This window comes from Halichoerus grypus, chromosome 12, assembly GCF_964656455.1.
Source record: "Halichoerus grypus chromosome 12, mHalGry1.hap1.1, whole genome shotgun sequence".
Taxonomy (NCBI): Eukaryota; Metazoa; Chordata; class Mammalia; order Carnivora; family Phocidae; genus Halichoerus; species Halichoerus grypus.
The window spans coordinates 2,617,039-2,636,554 of record NC_135723.1 but is presented as its reverse complement, the minus strand read 5'-3'; the positions used below and the strand labels follow the sequence as shown (position 1 = coordinate 2,636,554).

The window sequence follows — 19,516 nt, the reverse complement described above, 5'->3', positions numbered from 1 at the left end:
TCCAGCAATTGCACTACTGGGTATTTACCCCAAAGATACAAATGTAGGGATCTGAAGGGGTACGTGCACCCCAATGTTTATAGCAGCAATGTCCACAATAGCCAAACTGTGGAAAGAGCCAAGATGTCCATCAACAGATGAATGGATAAAGAAGAGGTGGTATATATATATACAGTGGAATATTATGCAGCCGTCAAGAGGAATGAGATCTTGCCATTTGCAGCGACGTGGATGGAACTGGAGGGTGTTATGCTGAGCGAAATAAGTCAATCAGAGAAAGACATGTATCATACGACCTCACTGATATGAGGAATTCTTAATCTCAGGAAACAAACTGAGGGTTGCTGGAGTGGGGGGTGGGGTGGGAGGGATGGGGTGGCTGGGTGATACACACTGGGGAGGGTATGTGTTCTGGTAAGTGCTGTGAATTGTGCAAGACTGTTGAATCTCAGACCTGTACCTCTGAAACAAATAATGTAATATATGTTAAGAAAAAAAAAAAGAAGATAGCAGGGGGGAAGAATGAAGGGGGGGAAATCGGAGGGAGAGAAGAACCATGAGAGACTGTGGACTCTGAAAAACAAACTGAGGGTTCTAGAGGGGAGGGGGGTGGGAGGATGGGTTAGCCTGGTGATGGGTATTAAAGAGGGCATATTCTGCATGGAGCACTGGGTGTTATACGCAAACAATGAATCATGGAACACTACATCTAAAACTAATGATGTAACGTATGGTGATTAACATAACAATAAAAAATTTAAAAAAAAAAAAGAAATCGCCGTCCCCCTCCGTAGGATGCAAGCATCTGAGCTCATGCACCCAAGGGACTGACATCCAGAACCTTCCTGATGGAGGCACAAAGGGAACCCACCAAACAGAACATACCAGACTGGATGGGAGGAAACAGCCTGTCTCTCCTTTCTAGATTACTAAAAACGTCACAATTATTAAAAATGTACTGCAATGTTTATAATTGGGGAGGCTCTGTTGGGGGTGGGCAGGAGATACATGGGAAATCTTTGTACCTTCTGCTCCATATTGCTGTGAACCTAAAACTGCTCTAAAAAGTAGTCTATGAAAAATATATATATACCACTAAAACTCTAAAATTCACTCCATTTACATGACATCAAAAGATTTTGCCTTGGCTTCAGAGCTTGGCGGGGGGGGCGGTGGAGAGCTGGCTACAAATGTACTTCCGGTGCACAGCCGGGGGCCAGGTGGGGGGGGCTCCAGCTCTCTCTGCTCCCCCAACCATACCGAGGAAACATTGCTCCGTGCACTGGGACACACATGGTGACTCTGATCAGGTTTTTATGTCTCAGCCTCACTGGCTTGGGAGCCCCTTTGGGGACCCTGAATCACAAGGAAATTTACTGTGGTTTAAAATGAAACCTGCAAAAAAAAATAAATAAAATAAATAAAAATAAAATGAAATCTGCACTCTCGCAGCAGAGGTGGGGGTGTCCCCGGCAGGCCCTGTGCACCTGCTGCAGAGTCGTCGGGGAGCGCACAGGGGAACAAAGGGGGAGCCCGCGCGATGTGCTCACAGCCGTGCTCACTGCAGATCGATAACAGACACAACAAGAAAGTCAATACTTGCCCGGCGTAAAAAGACAAAATTGGCTGAGATAGATATTCTATGGACTCCATCAAACAAAAGAAAGTTTTTAAATGGCTTAATCTTCTTCCAATTTAAGATACCTTTCTCAAAGAAGTCCAAGTATACTATAATATTATACTTTGTTAAATCTGTATTTCAGATCTTTGTCTACGGTGGCCCTTAAGACGGATAACTTCTTTTTGAGCATCTGCGCGTGCACAAGAGAAAAGAAAGCTACGTGAGCTCTAAGCAATCAATATCTGTTTAGCACCTATTATGCACAAAGCATGTACTAAATGTAGCAGGTGGGAAGGACTGCAAGAAATCGGAGAAGCACAGATGAAATCTCCCAAGTAAGTGAGCAGCTGACTCTTTGCTTCTTGTTGGACTTGTTTTGGGATGATTAGCACCAAGGACGAAAGATGGGGGAGTCTGGGGAAAAGAGAACAAGGAGGTTGCAGAAAAGCAAGTTGAATGAAGGAATTACTCCCTGAAGAAGGCGGTGAGAACAGAAACCCTCCATATCTTGTTGGTGCTGATGGTCCCACGACCCCGTGCCTTTGCTAAGATTTACTGAGTGGATTTGACTATGCAACTTCATCAATAAAGAATAAAGAATTTTTTTTAAAAAAGGGGGCAAAGAGGAGGATGATTAAGAAAGTTCCAAAAGATGCATCAATGGGTATAAGTAAGAATATTTTGGCGAAGGAAGGCAAATACAAATCAGAAATAGGGATATTTAAGGAATTAGCATCAAAAGAATTTTCAGGGGGCGCCTGACCGGTTCCATAGGTAGAGATTGTAACTCCTGATCTCGAGGTTGTGAGTTCGAGCCCCACGCTGGGTGCAGAGAATACTTAAAAATAAAATCTTTAAAAAAAAGAATTTTCAGGGGCACCTGGGTGGCTCAGTTGGTTAAGCAGCTGCCTTCCGTCAGGTCATGATCCCAGGGTCCTGGGATCCAGTCCCGCATCAGGCTCCCTGCTTGGCCGGGAGTCTGCTTCTCCCTCTGCCCCTCCCCCCCAGTCATGCACTCACCCTCTCTCTCTCTCTCTCTCTCTCTGGCAAAAATAAATAAATAAAATCTTAACAACAACAACAACAAAAAAGAATTTTCAGAAGTTATGCCACGATAAAACATTGCCATAACATTAAAAATAGAGAAGGACTAAAATACAGAAATGCTTAATTTCTGAATATACCAATGCATGTGTATTCTGGATTAAAATAGCAGTGTTTGAGTGATACCAAGAAGTCCTCCCGTTTGCATGATTTCTTGCTGTTTCTAATCTGTTCTCAGAATTATCGCGCTATCGGACCCAAACAGACACTGTGTGAGAAAGTTAGGGAAGAAATTTCTATGTCATCCATGAGAAGAGTGGCGTTCCAGCCCAAGTGACTCTTCCAGCTTCGCCCTGACCGTAGTGGCCAAATTCAACCCACCCACACCCGGGCTGCTCCCCCCCCACCCCGGCAGCCCCCACTGCACTCAGCAGGAGTGACCTGATGCCGGAAACTGTTTACAACAGAAATCAGGTAGCCATTAGAGTAACGGTTATGGGAAAATCGACATGGCTTAAGATCAGTGTCATTAGTTGGGTACTCCTCTTTTTTCTTTTTTTTTTTTTTTTTAAAGATTTTATTTATTTATTTGAGAGAGAGAGAATGAGAGAGAGCAAGCACATGAGAGGGGGGAGGGTCAGAGGGAGAAGCAGACTCCCTGCAGAGCAGGGAGCCCGATGCGGGACTCGATCCAGGGACTCCAGGATCATGACCTGAGCCGAAGGCAGTCGCTTAACCAACTGAGCCACCCAGGCGCCCAGTTGGGTACTCCTCTTAAACAGTGGCATATGCAGAGACATTTTGAATCAGACTTAAGATCCTGAGCATGGCAGCACAGCATATTGCTCTAACAGGCCCCTCTCTCCAGGGAGGAGGGGGGCCCCTAGGGCAGGGGGGGCCTGCACAGGCTGTCACTGAGTCGGGGTGAGGGAAGGAGGGGCCCCACTCAAAACTGGCTCCCAGCCCCAGAGCTGTCCACAGGCGCGGAGTCCCCAGGGGAGCCCTCCATCCGGGAAGGTGGCAGGAGCCCAGGACTCAGGAACACCACCCAGCGCCACCCAGCCCCGGGGACCCTTCCAGGGGCAGCTCCTGGACATTTCGTGGGCACCCTGTCAAAGTGAAGCACCTCAGGCTGCACCAGGAGCCCCTTCGATCAGCCTCACCTTGTGGCTCTTGGTGGCTCCCAGGGACACACTCGGCCAACGGCCTGGAGTCAGGATTCCAGCCCAGGGGCTCTGCGTCTGGGCGCCAGGACCCCTGGATTCAGCCAGAATCTCTGAGGGCCGCCCCACGGGGTGGTCATCACCACCCCGGGTGTAGCAACTTCAAAGACCTCAGTTTCTGCTTCCACTAAACCCTGTCAGAAGTTAAGAATTCCTAGTGTTGAAGGCATGGATGGCTTCCGGTGTCCTGCATCAGCCAGGCTTGCCATCGACAGTGACAGAGGCCGCCCCACTGGCCCCTCAGGTTCAGCAATGGCAGCTTTCTGTGGCCCCTCTAAGTCAATGATCCATTGATTTGTCTAGCTTTTACTAAAATAATGCCTATAAAAGAGACGAGTGGCTTAAAAAAGATTCTGACAGATAAAAGGAGCAATACAAGCGTACAAAAGTGAGTAGAAGGCAGGGCTGACACTTTTCCTGGCCCAGAAGTTTCTTTGATTTAATCCAAGGCTGTGGCTGGAAATCCAACCAGACCTGATTATTTGACAGAAAGGAAGGAGGTGGGGGGGGGGGGGAGGGAGGGAGGGGAGGAGAGAGAGGAAGGGGTGAAGGTAAAAGGGAAGAGGGGTGAGAGGAGGGAAGAAGGGGAGAAAGGGAGGGGTGAGAGAAGGGAAGGAGGGGAGACAGGGAGGGATGAGAGGAAGAGGGAGGGGTGAGGGAGGGGGGAGAGGGAGGGCTGAAGGGAGGGAGGGAGGGGTGGATGGAGGAGGGAAGAAGGGAAGGAGGAAGGAGGGAGGGAAAGAAATATTAAGAAGAATATGTAGGTATCACATATACATCATAGTTATTAATAAGCCCCTCCATAAGCGTATGTTTTTCCCTGAATTATTGATTGCATAATGGTTAACAAAGCATTTAAACGCTAAGCATCCAGACGGAACACAAAGACCCCTCACCATTTTTGACTATGATGCTTAAATTCATACACTAGTTAAGCCAAGCCCTCCACAAAATTTCACTCTACCTAATGACAACTACCGCAGGGACTCCTCGACTTTCCTACTTTATTAGCCACAGATAAGATGCCACATCCATGAGGTGGACACTCGTTCTTCCTGCCACACGTGTGTACCTGTGAGTGAGAAAGCGTACAAATGCTGAAGGTGAATGCTCGTTATTTTATTGATAAGTGTGTTTGGTCCAAAAGGTGCTCCCTACTCCCTCAGGCAGCTCTACCCTCTTCTTGGGGTAGCAAACCACATGGGCCATGAACACGCTCAGTCTACACGAGCAACGTGCGGACCCGGGAACGATTACAGACACAGACAGACGTTGCCATGCAGCAAGTCTGGGCCTCCCCAGCAACACCCTCACCTCACACTGCAAAGGAAATTATTTTCGATAAATCTTCTGATGCCTTTCTTTCCTATTTTACTAAGAAAATAAAAGCAATTAGAAAAGACCAAAAAAAAACTATTTCCTTTTTCCTTTTCGAGTGACCTGAACTGGTGGCATAACTCTCAAGGGCGGCGTGCCTCTGTCTGCAGGGAAACAGTGATTCCCAAGTCCCCAACCGTCTCAGTCGCTGGCTTGCTGGCCTAGTAGCCATCCTGTCATCCAGGGTTCGGAAGACAGTGACCATGGCCTGTGGCATAGCCCCATCTGAGCCAGTGATTACTGAGCTGCGGCGCTTGGCACACATGCCCACGGGGAACGCCGGACATGCCCTGCCTCACGCCATCGAGGGACAGGGGCTTGGGAAACTCCCCGGTCTCCCGCTCTTCCACGGGGGCCCTGGTGTCTGCCCCAAATCCTGCAGAAGATGCAACTTAGCTTCACCGTCACTCCAAAGCCATGACGACGATTTCACACTGGGTTTCCGAGGGCAGGAAGAGTCTTTACCGTATTTGACTGGCTTGTTGCAGGCATTATTGTGTATTATGTATTATAGACAATTCTTGGAATAACCAAGTAAACCGCTCTAATCGTCCCATTTCAAAGATCAAAACCCCAAGGCTCTCACAAATTGAGTGATTTATCCAAGGCCCTGAGCATTGGAAGGGAGACGGATTTGGATTAGAACCGGCTGGGGCAGAGCGCATGCCTTTTCCACTACGATGTTCTCTTCCCAGAAGCTGGACGTATCTTTGGAAGCGTCCTGCTCACAGTTTCATTCAGAAAGTATTTATTAAGCACCCACTGGTGCGGGGCATTGTGCGAGGAGCCCCGGGGTGCAGGTGAGCCAAACAGACGCACAGATAGCACTACCCGCAAAGCCATGGGCACGTTTGGGGACCCTGCCTCGTTGGCAGCAACCTCCATCCCGGGGCAGCACTGTTGCTGATGAGCTGTGTGATTTGGGATAAAGAGACCAGTCTCTCTGAGCCTCACCCTTAATATAGGAAAAATAACAAGGGACAGTGTTTGGGTTTAAACAGTTTAAAAATGGTAAATCTTGTTACGTTTTACCACCTTTCATGACCATTTTATTCCAAACAAAAGCTGCCATGGGCCCTGTCTACCTGGAACGATGCTGATTCACACACACGCGGCTGTTTGTTCTCTCACGAGGCTAACCCAGTGATGTGACTCCAGCCCCCGAATCCGTTCCACATACAGCCCAAAGTTCAGACTCTGACGTTCTAGAAGCTGTGTATTTTCATTCTCATGTTATATAACGTTTCTAATATTGTTTCATACTCTGTGCCAACTACTAATCACAAAGCTTATCGGCCCCTGTAACTATTCTGGACTCAAAAAGAGACGGGGTCCAAGATCCCTCCCAGATTTTTAAATTTTAGTTTGCATCGCTGGATTTTTATGTTTTGTTTTGAGAGACAGAAAGAGTTCGGGTGAGGGGGGACAGAGAGAGAGAGAGAGAGTCATAAGCAGGTCTCATGACTAGCACAGAGTCCGACGTGGGGCTCGATCCCACAACCCTGAGATCATGACCTGAGCCGAAATCAAGAGTCAGACGCTTAACCGACTGAGCCACCCAGGCGCCCCAGCATCACTGGATTTTTATTCTAAATCTACAGCACTTTCTATAATAATAACAACATAAACATAGAACTCAACTCAGGCTCGGCCGACCTCGAGGCCCCCAGACAAGGTTCGCCTTTGGTTCGGTTACACCCGCGGCCACCTCCTCCCAGAGGAAATGCCTGGCCCTGCCTCCCACTGGCCACACACTGCCGAGAAACCACACGGAGAGGTGGGTGTCACCCGGCTTAGTCCCAAGGGACAGGAAAGCGGACCTGGGGGGCGGTGTGGGGCTCCCAGAGAGCCAGCAGAGTTCGTGAGCTTGACCTTCTGCACACCTCCTCCTCCGGCCGAAGTGGGGCCATGGGCACCTGGGCAGAAGCAGGTTCATGGAGGAAGGCAGGGGCGCCTCCAGGTGAGGAGACACGGCCAGCCAACCCCCGACTAACAAGTGTTTGGACCCCTAATGACTCCTAAAGACGTCACAGTTCTCGAATCCAAAACTGTGCATTTCCCCATGCTAGAGAGGCACGGGGTGTGCAATACTCCATATTGGCTGACACGGTGTTCGGCACCGATCAGAACCTGGAAATGGTAAAAATGGCCCGTGTTCTCCGTCACGTGCCCTCCCCACCGCCTCGCCCACACCCGGAGCAGTAAACGAAAGCGTGCTTGAGCCCCCGTCCGTACCTCCTCCAGCGTGGTGTCTGAAATCCCGAAGCCCGTCACGTGCAGACTGTGAAGGTTCTGTTCCAGGGCCTGGAAGAGCCCTCTGAAGCAGGCCCTGTCCGCACCCTGGGGAACACCGTAGACCAGCTCGCGGCCACTGCTGTCTTTGAGGAAAGCTTGCGGGATGTAGGACTGTATTAGAGACGTGGCTCGGGCAATGGCCTTCGGGTCATCAGCCTCCAGAGCAGAAGGCTATCCCAAAAAGGAAGTGAGGAACCTTAGTCCCAAAACACCAAATTTCCGTCATCCGATTTCACATTCGAAATTCCAGTTCAAAGCAGCGAAGGGGAGAAGTACCATTTAAGCCACAGGCATTTCAAGGATACAGTGACCGTTTCCGATGGAGGTGAGCCTCCCACGCCCGCCTTGGTCTCGGTTCCAGGCACGTCAGGCAGGCCTGGGGAGGGCTGCACTCACATTCACCCCCTGCTCCTGGGGAGAACCCCTCTGGACTACAGGACAAGGGGCTGGGTCTACTTAAAGGGGAGACAAGGATTCCCCCCCCCACCCCGCGCACAGAAGAAAGGAGCCACCTCAGGACAGTGAGATCCTCACCCCAAGTCAGAGAGGAGGCTCGACTCATGGCCCACACCCCCTGGACCCCAACCCCAGAGCCACCTCTGCCCACCCCCGGCTGACGGGACCTCTGACGTGTACTTTTACCCCACACGTCCCTTGCTTCATTCGCCTAAAGCTTTATGCTCCTAGATGGACCCTCGCTGTCAGAAAAATACTTCTGGAGCATCTGGGCCATGGGGCTACCTGGCCAGACACGGGACGTGCTGTTACCTGTCAGGGGCTTCTGACCCCCGTCTGGTTCCGCTCGGTCAAAACGCACCATGGTCACGGGGGCTCACTGCCTTGCTCAGCCCTGGGGGATTTATTCTGCATCCAGGCCCCTGCACCCAGAGGCTTCGACGCAGTTACCGACTCCCTTTCCAGCCCACCCATCACACCGTAAGCCCCTCGTCTGGGGCCACCAGTAACTGGGCCTGCAGCTCAGCCTTCCCCATCCCTAACCACCGGGAACCCCATGGCCGGCCCCCAGCCTCGCCGGCCCCTGAGCCCACTGCACAGACACCGTGGTCACCATATTCTGTTTCCTTCGTGCTCGGGCTCACCCTTTCCCGCACCTGCCCCGAGCCCCCAAGGGCCTTGTGCTGAAACCGGGCCTGGTTTTGGATTCCAGCAGCGTCAAGGCCCAGACTGGACGCAGAATCAGTACTTGCTGGTTTGCTCCAGCTTCCTACCTGCTTGGTGAGCGTCAGGCTGAGCCCCTGGCCGTAGGCCTCGGTGAGGCAGAAGGGGGGCCCACAGCAGCACAGCCGGCCCTGCTGCAAGAAGGCCACGCGGTCGCCGAGTGCTTCCGCCTCGTCCAGGTGGTGGGTTGTGAAGATGACCGTCCGACCTGCGTCCCGACAGGGTGGTGTCAGAGTCAGCACCACGATCGGGGGCGGAGGGGGCTGACGATTTAAAGACCATCACCAATTTTTACATCGGAAGAAATTGAGACGTGCGAAAATGACTTAGCCACAGACTGGAGGGGATGCTTCTTCCTCTGCAGGTGCCCTTGGGTTTTGAGGCTGTTTCTACAAATCCTCCATCCCCTGGTGAGTCACAGGGGCCACTGACATGCACAGAGGGGGACACAGAGGGGCAGAAACACCAAGTGCCCATGTGTGGCCACCCCAGCTGTAGGACCCAGAGGCACACCCCTGCAAGGCCGTGGAGGAGAAATTTAAAAAAAACAAAAAAGGCTGGGAGGGCATCTCTGTCTCTCCTCTGATACTCAAGCCCCTTCACGGGTCTTCAGAGAATAATCTCAGGGTCACTTAAGAAGAAGCCTATATTTATCCCATGGAAGCGACCACTGCATTTGATTAAGGCGGGGCAAGTGGCCAGGGTCTGCACTGATTTCCCCCAGGGTCAGGGACGATGTGACCATCGCACATGATAGGAGAGGAGAAGCCATCCTGACCACAGACAGCAGGCTTGGGAGATGGGCAGGGGGCCGCCCGCGAGCAGGTGGGCACGAGAGCCAGGGGCCGCCCCAGGAACAGACCTCACGGAGCCCAGGGGCCACCTTGTGCAGGAATAATTGTTGTTTTTTGTTGTTGTTTTTTGTTTTTAAATTTGTATTCATTTATTTGACAGAGAGAAAGCGAGAGAGCACAAGCAGTGGGAGGGACAGAGGCAGAGGGAGAAGCAGACTCCCCCCTGAGCAGGGAGCCTGATGCGGGACTCGATCCCAGGACCCTGAGATCATGACCTGAGCTGAAGGCAGACGCTTAACCCACTGAGCCACCCAAGCGCCCCTCTTGTCTATTTTTTTTTTTTAAAGATTTTATTTATTTATTTGACAGAGACAGCGAGAGCAGGAACACAAGCAGGGGGAGTGGGAGAGGGAGAAGCAGGCTTCCCGCCGAGCAGGGAGCCCGATGCGGGGCTCGATCCCAGGACTCTGGGATCATGACCTGAGCCGAAGGCAGCCGCTTAACAACTGAGCCACCCAGGCGCCCCCCCTCTTGTCTATTTTAATAACAGTAACAATACACTCTCATTGACTGAACACCGACCTACCAGATACTGAGCCATACACTTTTGTATACCGTACATCTCCTTCTCCCGAAATCCTACGAGCCGGAACATGGACACCCAAGGAATATGATCATTTCTCCAGGGTCATGCAGGCATGGACAGCAGGAGCGTGAGTAGAATTCGGGAGTTATGCACTGATTTGTTCCGGCACCTTTTCCTTCCTTACTCCTTCCAAGGGAGCCCTGGCCCAATCAAGTGCTCAGCGCCCAGCTCAGCACGTCGCAGGAGGGAGGGAACACACGGATCAAATCCCAGGTGGACTGAGCCCCACGAGCACCGGTGTGCCCACAGGGACCCCTCCTTCCACTCAGCAGGCAAAGATTTTATCCAGTCCTCAGATCTGTATCACAAATACCTGGAGGTCGGGGGCTCTTTCCAGAAACAGCCATACATCCTGGTTCTTGAGAATCTACTTTCCTTGTGGTTCTGCCTATGTCATGCTGACATCTGACCGACTAGCCCTGCAAACGCCAAGATCACTGCTCACCGACCAAGGACGGTGAGAAAATAAGTAAGTTATAACAACAGAATTTGAAGAGAGCTGTCTGCCTCTGAGATTTTTATCGCATCGGGTTTGCTGTTGAAAGATACTATTATGCCTGCGACTCAGTGTTCTGACGGCCGAGTCCTGGAAGATTCCATCTCTGATTTTTAAAATCAATGACAGTAGCAGGCTTGGCATCTAATGTGTACCGAGACTGCAAGCTCAGAGACAATGGAAGCCATGGGCTGGTCTGCTTCTCGTCTATCTTCTTCATCAGCCCCCGCTCGGGGTGGCAGAGAAATTATTCAGTGCAAGGTAAATTAGCTTTATCTCTGTTTCCTCTATCCCTCCAGTGGGGCTCAGAGTCTCACGCACAGAAGGTTCAGGGGTCCCCATTCTGCTACTTCTCTCCCCTGTGGGCACGTAGGCAAGAGGAGAAGGGAGGGCTCTGTGATCTCACGGCAATGGGCAAGGGTCAGGATCCCTGGTGCTGTGGTCAGTGTCCTGTGATCTTGGGGTAATGACCTTCAGAGATTAGGCGGGGCCCCGAAAGGGTCAGGTCAGAGCATGGAGCACCCCTGCTCCCTGGGCCTCAGTTGGCCCCCGGCCCTGAGCCTCTGCCCTGGCTTCCCTGGCAGACCCTCTCTCCCCCTCAGTGCCAAAGCCCAGGGCCCGTGAACGTGCGGGACACCAACTCTGGGCGTCTGCCTGGGCCCCAGCACCCTGCTTGGCCTCAGGGACCATGGCGAGGCTGTAGGAGGGCACATGAACCCGTGCCACGGACACATCCTCACTTTGCTGGTTAACTGTCCCTCCTCCCCAGGCCGACGCCCAGAAAGGAACAGCAGGTCACGACGGCTCGCTCCGTGTTCCCACCCCACCTGCTCTGTAGACGTTAAGAGAGAAAAGCAAAGCAGTGTTTCTGGAGAATTGGTGGCGACCCTGCCTGTCACTCTCCTGCACCCCAGCAGCAGCACCCAGCGAGGTGTCCCTACAGCCGCCTCCTTCCCAATTCGGGTGTTTCTACGTGAAATACGCACACCAATGCTTCCTGGCTGTCAGGGTCAGAGCGTCCCAGGTGGGGGTCAGTAACTGCCCACCCAAAGCCGAAACTGGAGACACGGGACAAAACGGCTGCAACAGGGAGGACCTAGCCCAGCGCCCCCGGCCGCCCGTGGCTCGGCGAGCTTCCTCTGGAGCCGAGAGCCCTCCCCACGCCCACCTCTCCGTGCCCTGCTTCCCTCACTGAAGGAGAGGAGGCTCGTTCCACGTGCCAGCTAGGACACCTGTTCTAACAACCCGGGATTCCGGGACGGCACCCAATTTGGATGAATACGACTTCAGCTGAAATCCCGTCTACCATGCTTTGGTCCCAGTCTGTTTGGGAGATCAGACGCAAAGTAAGCCTATCCTAGCCGAGCAGAGACGTTACAGACGTCATGGAACAGCACGGAGGCTGCTTGAGATTCTCTCTCCCTCTTCTCCTCCCCCTGCTTGAGCTCACGCTCTCTCTCTCTCTCCAAAATAAATAAATAAAAATCTTTAAAAAAAATTTAAAAATAATAGGGGCGCCTGGGTGGCTCAGTCGTTAAGCGTCTGCCTTCGGCTCAGGTCATGATCCCAGGGTCCTGGGATCGAGCCCCACATCGGGCTCCCCGCTCTGCGGGAAGCCCGCTTCTCCCTCTCCCATTCCCCCTGCTTGTGTTCCCTCTCTCGCTGTGTCTCTCTCTGTCAAATAAATAAATAAAATCTTTAAAAAAAAAAAAAAATTTTAAAATAACAGATAGATCTCTATACACTCTCGTGACAATTCCATTTTCTCCTATAAAAGGTAACGTGTCCTTACGGGGATATAACCTGGCTCCGTCCACCGTATCTCTGGGGGACACAGCAGAAGGACGCCCTGTTCCTACCTTCGCGGTACTTGAGGAGAATGTCCCAGATGCCGCGGCGCGAGCAAGGGTCCACCCCGCTGGTGGGCTCGTCCAGAACCACGGTCCTCACGGTGCCGATGAAGGCAATACCAACGGACAGTTTCCTCTTCATGCCTCCGGACAGGACGCGGGTCTGTTTGTGATGATGCTGTGTTAACTCCACATCCTCGAGAGTTCTGGAAGAAGAACAAAGCCTTCACTCTTGCCCCTGAAACGCCTTAAAGCTCTGCTGCGGATTTCAGTCCATCAGTAGGACCGGTAACAGCCAAGGACTTGGTGAACCACGGATATATGGAGGAGGCCTAGAAGCCACTCACGCTCCAGAGTCCTGACACGGCAGCCCTGGCCTTCTTGAGGTTCAGGTGGAGTCTTGCCAGCGGGCCCCGCGTGAGGCCTGGGCAGCAGGATCCACCGAAGACTGTTTTCTCAGTGGATCCTGGAGGAGTATTTTCTCAAGGGCCCTACATTTCTTCAGGACGCTGGGAACATGTGGGATGGCTGGGGGGCCAGTGGGGTCAGAGGGAGCAAGGCAGAGACCCAGCTCCACCACACACCGAGGGATGGTCTGCAGAAGCCCCGTGGGTCCGGCCCACGTGCACTACCTTGGTATCCACCCACCTTCCTGACAGAGGAGTTCCTGGGAAACACCACCAGCAAAGCACAAATTGTCGGCTGCCATTCTTGTGAAAGTCGGCCCCCTGCTGCCTCCCAGGGAGCTTTCCGTGCAAGAGCTCCGGGTCTCAGACACCCCGTGCAAGGCCTCACCTTCTTCTGTGGGCCTACTCTTTTCTCACAGATAAGCATCCCACCCCCTGCCGTGGCGCCCTGTTAACTCTGCAGATACTCATCCCTGTTTTCCCCTTCCAACATCGTACTCATTGTTCAAGACCCCCATCAGCAGCGCCTTCCCCAAGCCTTGCCCTGAGTGCTCAGACCAAAGTGGATTCCCTCCCCTCTGAGCTGTGGGCATGCTTCCAACTCCCGGATCGCCAACGACCAGTCAGACAGGAGGCTCGACGGGAGACGAATCATAAGGGTTTCACACAGTTGAGCGTCAAGAACCGTCTGGTCCCAGAAAGTTCCAGAATCCTAGGTGAAGACTTGGGCGAAATCCCAAGGACTTCCTTGCCGGATCCCTAAATAAATATGTCCTGTCTGTTTCATTATTCATCTACTTTCCATCCTGGCCCAGAATGAGCTCACGTAACTTCCCGGGGCCTGACCCATCTTGTGTTTGGGGCAAGTGTGACTCAGCGTTTTCCACTGGGTGAACTGTCAACAGAAACTTATACCGGTCACTCAGGCCCCTGCTTTTCAGGTGCTCCCATTGTTGACCGCACCCCAGTTGGGAGGAGGGGACAAATGGTTTGTCTTCGGTAGACAACTGTCTAGACGCTCCGTTCCCACACAGACGTGGCCACCCCCCACCCCCCAGGTGATTCCACTATTAGCAGAGGCTCGGCTGACTCTTAAAGCCAACTCACCCCCCTAACCAGAGACCAGTCGGCTGAGAAAACAGATAGAAAAATCCAGGCAGTAAGAGGTCAGGCGTTCTCAAGCATGCACAGCCTAAGAACATTTTTATGTTAAGCCCCAAACCCCTCCACTCTGTTTCTCGAGGCCTGAACCCGATCCCACCCACTCACAGCCAGTGAGTGGCACCCCGGACCTTGTCATGTCCAGTGACCACCCTCCAGAGGTCGATGCGAGCTAATCCCGGCCCCCGGCATCACTCAACCCCGCCACCCTCAGCTGCCCACTGTCCCCCGCTCACGCCAGGCCCGCCCTCCCTTCCTCTGCGAGCATGACATCCCCAACACCTGCCTCCCCATCACGCTCCTAACATTGCTCCGATTTCAGGCTGCTCACCAATGACCTCTGTGTCCTAAATCCACAAGTCGTTCCTCAGTCTTCATCGCACTTGACCCTGAACAGCATCTGATGAGTCTGACCGTCCCTCCTCCTTCGTGGACCTGTCTTCTCCTTCCCCACTGGTCTCTCCTTCTCGCCCCCTGGCTGGTCATGCTCACCCCTCCATTGTCTTCATGTCAAAGTGCCCAGAGCTCAACCCTCTGTCCTCCTTTGTCTACCTGCACGCAGGACCTCAATGACCTATCACCGTCAAACGCCTGGAGTCCCCCGGCGCACCCCAGAACTCCAAAACCAATGTAACCACCTAACGACATCTCCCCAACTGAAGGCCTGATAAGGTTCCTCTTCGGACTTCTCTTATCTCCTCTAGGCCAAATTAAGGGCAAAACAGTAATGACCTGCCAACCTGACAGACACTCCCTCTAAAGATTCTACTGGGGATCCCACCTCCCCTGGAACACATGTTAACAAACCCACAAAATCGAGTGCTGCTCCTGGACCCAATTCAGAGTGTGGTGGCTCTAAATCCCTTGCTTTCAGTTTTCCCTCCCTCTAATTGAGAAGTGCTGTCCTAAAACATGATCTCACTCTGATTGCTTTTGTGCAAATTCGCTTCATTGCTAGGTAACACGCAGCAAATTGGTAACTATTAAGGTCGCCCACATCCAAAAAAAAAAAAAAAAAAGATGAAGCCCAGATAGCATTGTTAGGAACCTGATTTAAGCTCAATCACAGAGGTTGCTGGGACCCAGAGTAGACGCATTTTTTAAGTTAAAATAGGTGGTAACCTGGGAAGATTTTTTGAACATCCAGGTTGTAAGGACCCAATGTGCCATTCCTCAAGAAGCATCTGCTCCAGTTCAAAACAGACTCGCATCAAAGCAAATGCTTTCCCCGCACATCCGCATCCCCACTGAAATGAGCATGGTTATTACCACGACCGGCCACGCCTGAGGACACGGTGAGAGGCGAACCAGCCCCCCTGCAGAAGACAATGTCCCGCATGCCCACGTAATATGCCAACCACATGAACTTGGACAGAGGAGAGAAGAAAGAAACCACCATGAGACTAAAAGCACGGAGCACCATCCATAGTTTTATGGGCTCGTGTCCCTTGAGGCTTGTCCCACCAGTTCAGACTCCGCTCACCCCCAGAGCTGTAACATGACTGTCAGAATATGAGCGTGTCCCCAGAGAGATGGGATCTGTCCAAACCACCTGCCGCATGGCTGGTCTCCCTCCAGGTGCGAGGAGGCAGAGCTGTGGGGTGGGAATGAGCTTCTGGAGAAGCAATAGGTCATTCTCCAACACGTTCAAGGCAACCACAGCGTGGATGTTCCCTGCTGCTTGGCTTTCAGATCCGGAGCCCCGAGCCATTCCTGCCTCTACTCTATTCTGCATGTACGGTCTTGTTGTGTTTTATTTCTTATTACCAACAAGACAAGGTCTGCCATACTGGCTCATGCTGGCTGTCTGGGATTCCGTGTGTGCAGCTAGACCCATCTTAGCCTGAAGATGGACTTGTTCAGGCAAGATCCCTTCAGGAATGATGGTCCAGATGCGGGCTCCATGGTGAGCTGGGGCTCCTCCAGTCCAGACCCTCCCATATGCTCTTGGGGTGCTGGCCTGCCCATGCACCCACCTACCTGGTGCCCACCCACCTGCCCCCCCGCATACCCACCTACCTGTGCACCTGCCTGCCTGATCACTTTGTGCCCACCCACCTGCCTGCCTACCCTCCCACCTGGTACCCACCCACCTGCCCGCCCACACACCTACCTGGTGCCCACCCACCTGCCCCCCCGCATACCCACCTACCTGTGCACCTGCCTGCCTGATCACTTTGTGCCCACCCACCTGCCTGCCTACCCTCCCACCTGGTACCCACCCACCTGCCCGCCCACGCACCTACCTGGTGCCCACCCACCTGCCCCCCCGCATACCCACCTACCTGTGCACCTGCCTGCCTGATCACTTTGTGCCCACCCACCTGCCTGATGCCCACCCACCTGCCCGCCCGCCCACCCTGACCCTTTGAGTGCACATTTAAGCCACTGTTACCCGCACGCACTGCCTTCACCTCCCCTCACACCCTTGGAATCCCCGAGCAGGTGTCTGAGCTGCAACACTAGAAATGTGCTGAGAACCCCCTCCCCAACCCCACCCCCCAGCAAGTGTCGTCTTCCCCAGGCCTGCATCTCAGAATCTGCCCCGCAGCAACCAGCCCAAGGGAGGGGAGGCAGAGCCGCCGGCATCCAAGCCCCTGGTCAAATCCTGGCCTCCCCGTACGAGCTGGGCCCCGAGGCTCCGCACCTCAGCTCCTTGCCCATCTCCGGGACAGACAGCGGACCGAGTGCCCCCATGCAGCGCAGCAGTGCCCGGGACGGATGGTGTTGAGCAATCAAGTCCCAGCTCACCACGCGGGCAGACGCGGTGCCACAGCGGGCCCCCGGGTCGGACCCGTCCGGCCCCTCAAGCTCACGCCTGAGACGCACTCATGACTTGCTTCGCCCTCCTTCCCAAACTGGCTCTCTCCTTTTCGAGAAACGGTGCCACATTGCACTGGGCTGAGCAGAGATCGGAACGGCCATGATTTCCCCCTTTCCTCTCTCCCCACCATCTCGCTTGCGGCCTCACCACCGTGACCTCTCCTGGCCTCCTCTGCGCTCACAGCAGGGACCCCGACGCTCCCTCCAGACATCCTCCGCCTGCCTCGTGACACAGCCCCTGACTGCACCACGGGGTGGCCTGTCATCATGCCACCCTTCAGCGATGTTCAGGCCCCACCCCTGCTGGTTGAGGAAGCCCCGTAGTGGGATTGCACGTCCCCCCTCCCCAGCCTCCCCTTCCAGCACGTTCTACCAGCCGCCCTCGGCCATGTCGTTTGTTGTGCATGAACTGTGTCCCCCCAAATCCACGTGTTCAAGTCCAAAGCCCCAGGGCCCCAGAGTGTGGCTGCATTCGGAGATGGGGTCTTTAAAGCGGTAATTCAGGTTAACTGAGGTCATTAGTGTGGATCCTCACCCAATAGGACTTGTGTCCTTCTAAGAAGAGGGACCTCGGACATTTTCACATAGAAGGAAGACCATGTGAGGACACCGAGAGAGAAGGTGCCACGTCCACGTTAGGGAGAGGAACCAGCCCTGCCGCCCCCTTGATCTGGGACTCCAGCCTGCGGCCAGGGGGGAGTGAGCACAGGTGTTTTAGGATGCACAGGAGATCCTCGGAGGACGCTGTCTGAGCAGTGACGTGGGCAGCGCAGACAGGGATGCCCGAGAGCGGCCCGGACAGAGGCAGCAGCAAGTGCAAAGGTCCTGAGGCCAAGACACGCTGTTTGATGTGTTCCGGGAGCAAGGCCAGTGTGACTGGAACAGTGGGATGAGGGAGAGAGTGAGGAGGGGAAGCAGGAGACCTTGCAGGCCATATGGACGGTGGACTTGCCCTGAATTCATCTAAAGCGCCAGAGTTTGTGGGTGAAAGTGGGTACAAATAATGAATCTGGGACAACAAGGGTAACCCTGAACAGTCACGGGCACACAAGGACACGCAGTCCTGCTGTTATTGGCTGCCAGAGACTTGAGGTTTTCCTCTGAAACACAGAGTCCTTGAAGGACGGTGGGCAGAGAAGTGACAGGACCTGAATGCGCCGACAGAGGACCACGGGGAGAAGAGTCGGGGCGGGTGGACAAGAAGGCTGCAGGAACAGAGGCTGGAGGCAGCCACCCCAAGCACCCAGGGGAGAGCCGGGGGCGGGTGGGAGGAAGAGCCACCTCACAGATGGGCACAGCACGGACATGAGGCGTGGACAAGCCGGGCGATGGGCAGGAAGGCGGCTGGACCCCCCACATCTCTGCAGCAGGGGAGCCAAGCCGGGGGCAGGCAGCAGCCATGCCTGAGACGGGATGGGGGGCAAGTGACTCCACCTGCCGGGCTCGATTTCCAGAAATACCACCAAAGCTCATAAAATACGGGACAATTTTAAGACAACGTATTCCTCTTCTGCTCACTGGGGCTGGGCCGGAAGAATCAAGGCGAAATTCCACCGAGGTGGAAACGCCTAGTTTTTACAGTTCACGCCCAAAACTCTGCCTGCATTCACCCTCACCGCACACAGACCGTGCATACTTATCGTAAAGAGTAAAGCTTGCAGAAATATTCTAAGTTGACAATAAGCACCCAGAGTCACCCCCATGAGAGAGCACAGCCCAGGGCGCGGGCTGGACACTCTTCACACCCAAAGGTCATTATGCTGCGGACCGTTAGCATATGGGAGGGTCTGCCTGCCAACGTGGCCTCTTCCTCCCGACTTCGAAGAGTCTGCAAATCTGGGACGTCCTCCCTACCCCCCCACCCCCCGGCTCGGCCGCCACTCGGGTTCTCACGGGCCCTGCTCACAGTAGTCTCTGTCCGCGGTCTCTCCCAGGGCTGTGCACTCTGCTCTGGGGTCACAGGATAAGCCTTCCAGAGCCGCGGCTGATCACCCTCCCCTGCCCACATGCACCTGCTTGCATGAGGAAGTTCGACCCCCTCCTCAGGACCAGCTAGGCTCCTTGCAGCCAGTTCTCAGCCCACCCGCCATTCTGTCATATCCGGGCGCCCACATGGACCCGTGCCCCAGACACAAGCCCGGTCCACGCACAGCCCAGACCTCACGTTCCCACCTGTGCTCACCTACCCCCACTCCAAGGACAGGCCAAGTCCCGTTCAGTCTTCCCTGAGACCCTTCTTTGGAAATCCCAGTGCTGGTGGCTGTATCCTAACTGCACAGGTAAGAACTATTTGCTGGTTTGAGGGGCGCCTGGGTGGCTCAGTCAGTTAGGCGTCTGATTCTTGGTTTCAGCTCAGGTCGTGATCTCAGGGTTGTGGGATCAAGCCCCGTATAGGGCTCTGCGCTCAGCAGGAAGCCCGCTTGGGATTCTCTCTCCTTCTGCCCCTATTCCCGCCCCACCCTGCTCATGCTCTCTCTCTCTCTCTCAAAACATAATAATAATAATAACAATTTGCTAGGGTTTTCTTCTCATAAATAAAGACACCAAAGATATTTTTAAAGCATCTCTTCCTACACCCGTCACTACCTCACGGGGCAGAG

The 19,516-nt window shown here is 53.8% G+C and overlaps 1 protein-coding gene across 1 annotated transcript in view; it reads right to left on the bottom strand.

The window, feature by feature from the left end:
• The window catches only part of ABCA13 (ATP binding cassette subfamily A member 13), a 375,994-nt gene that overhangs the window by 189,931 nt on the left and 166,547 nt on the right, over positions 1 to 19,516 (bottom strand). Inside the window, exons 39-41 of the mRNA XM_078059915.1 lie at positions 12,535 to 12,731; positions 8,790 to 8,947; positions 7,501 to 7,731 (exon numbers count right to left, since the gene is read on the bottom strand). Of these exons, the coding sequence (XP_077916041.1) occupies positions 7,501 to 7,731; positions 8,790 to 8,947; positions 12,535 to 12,731 (586 nt within the window). The remainder of the gene's footprint in view (positions 1 to 7,500; positions 7,732 to 8,789; positions 8,948 to 12,534; positions 12,732 to 19,516) is intronic.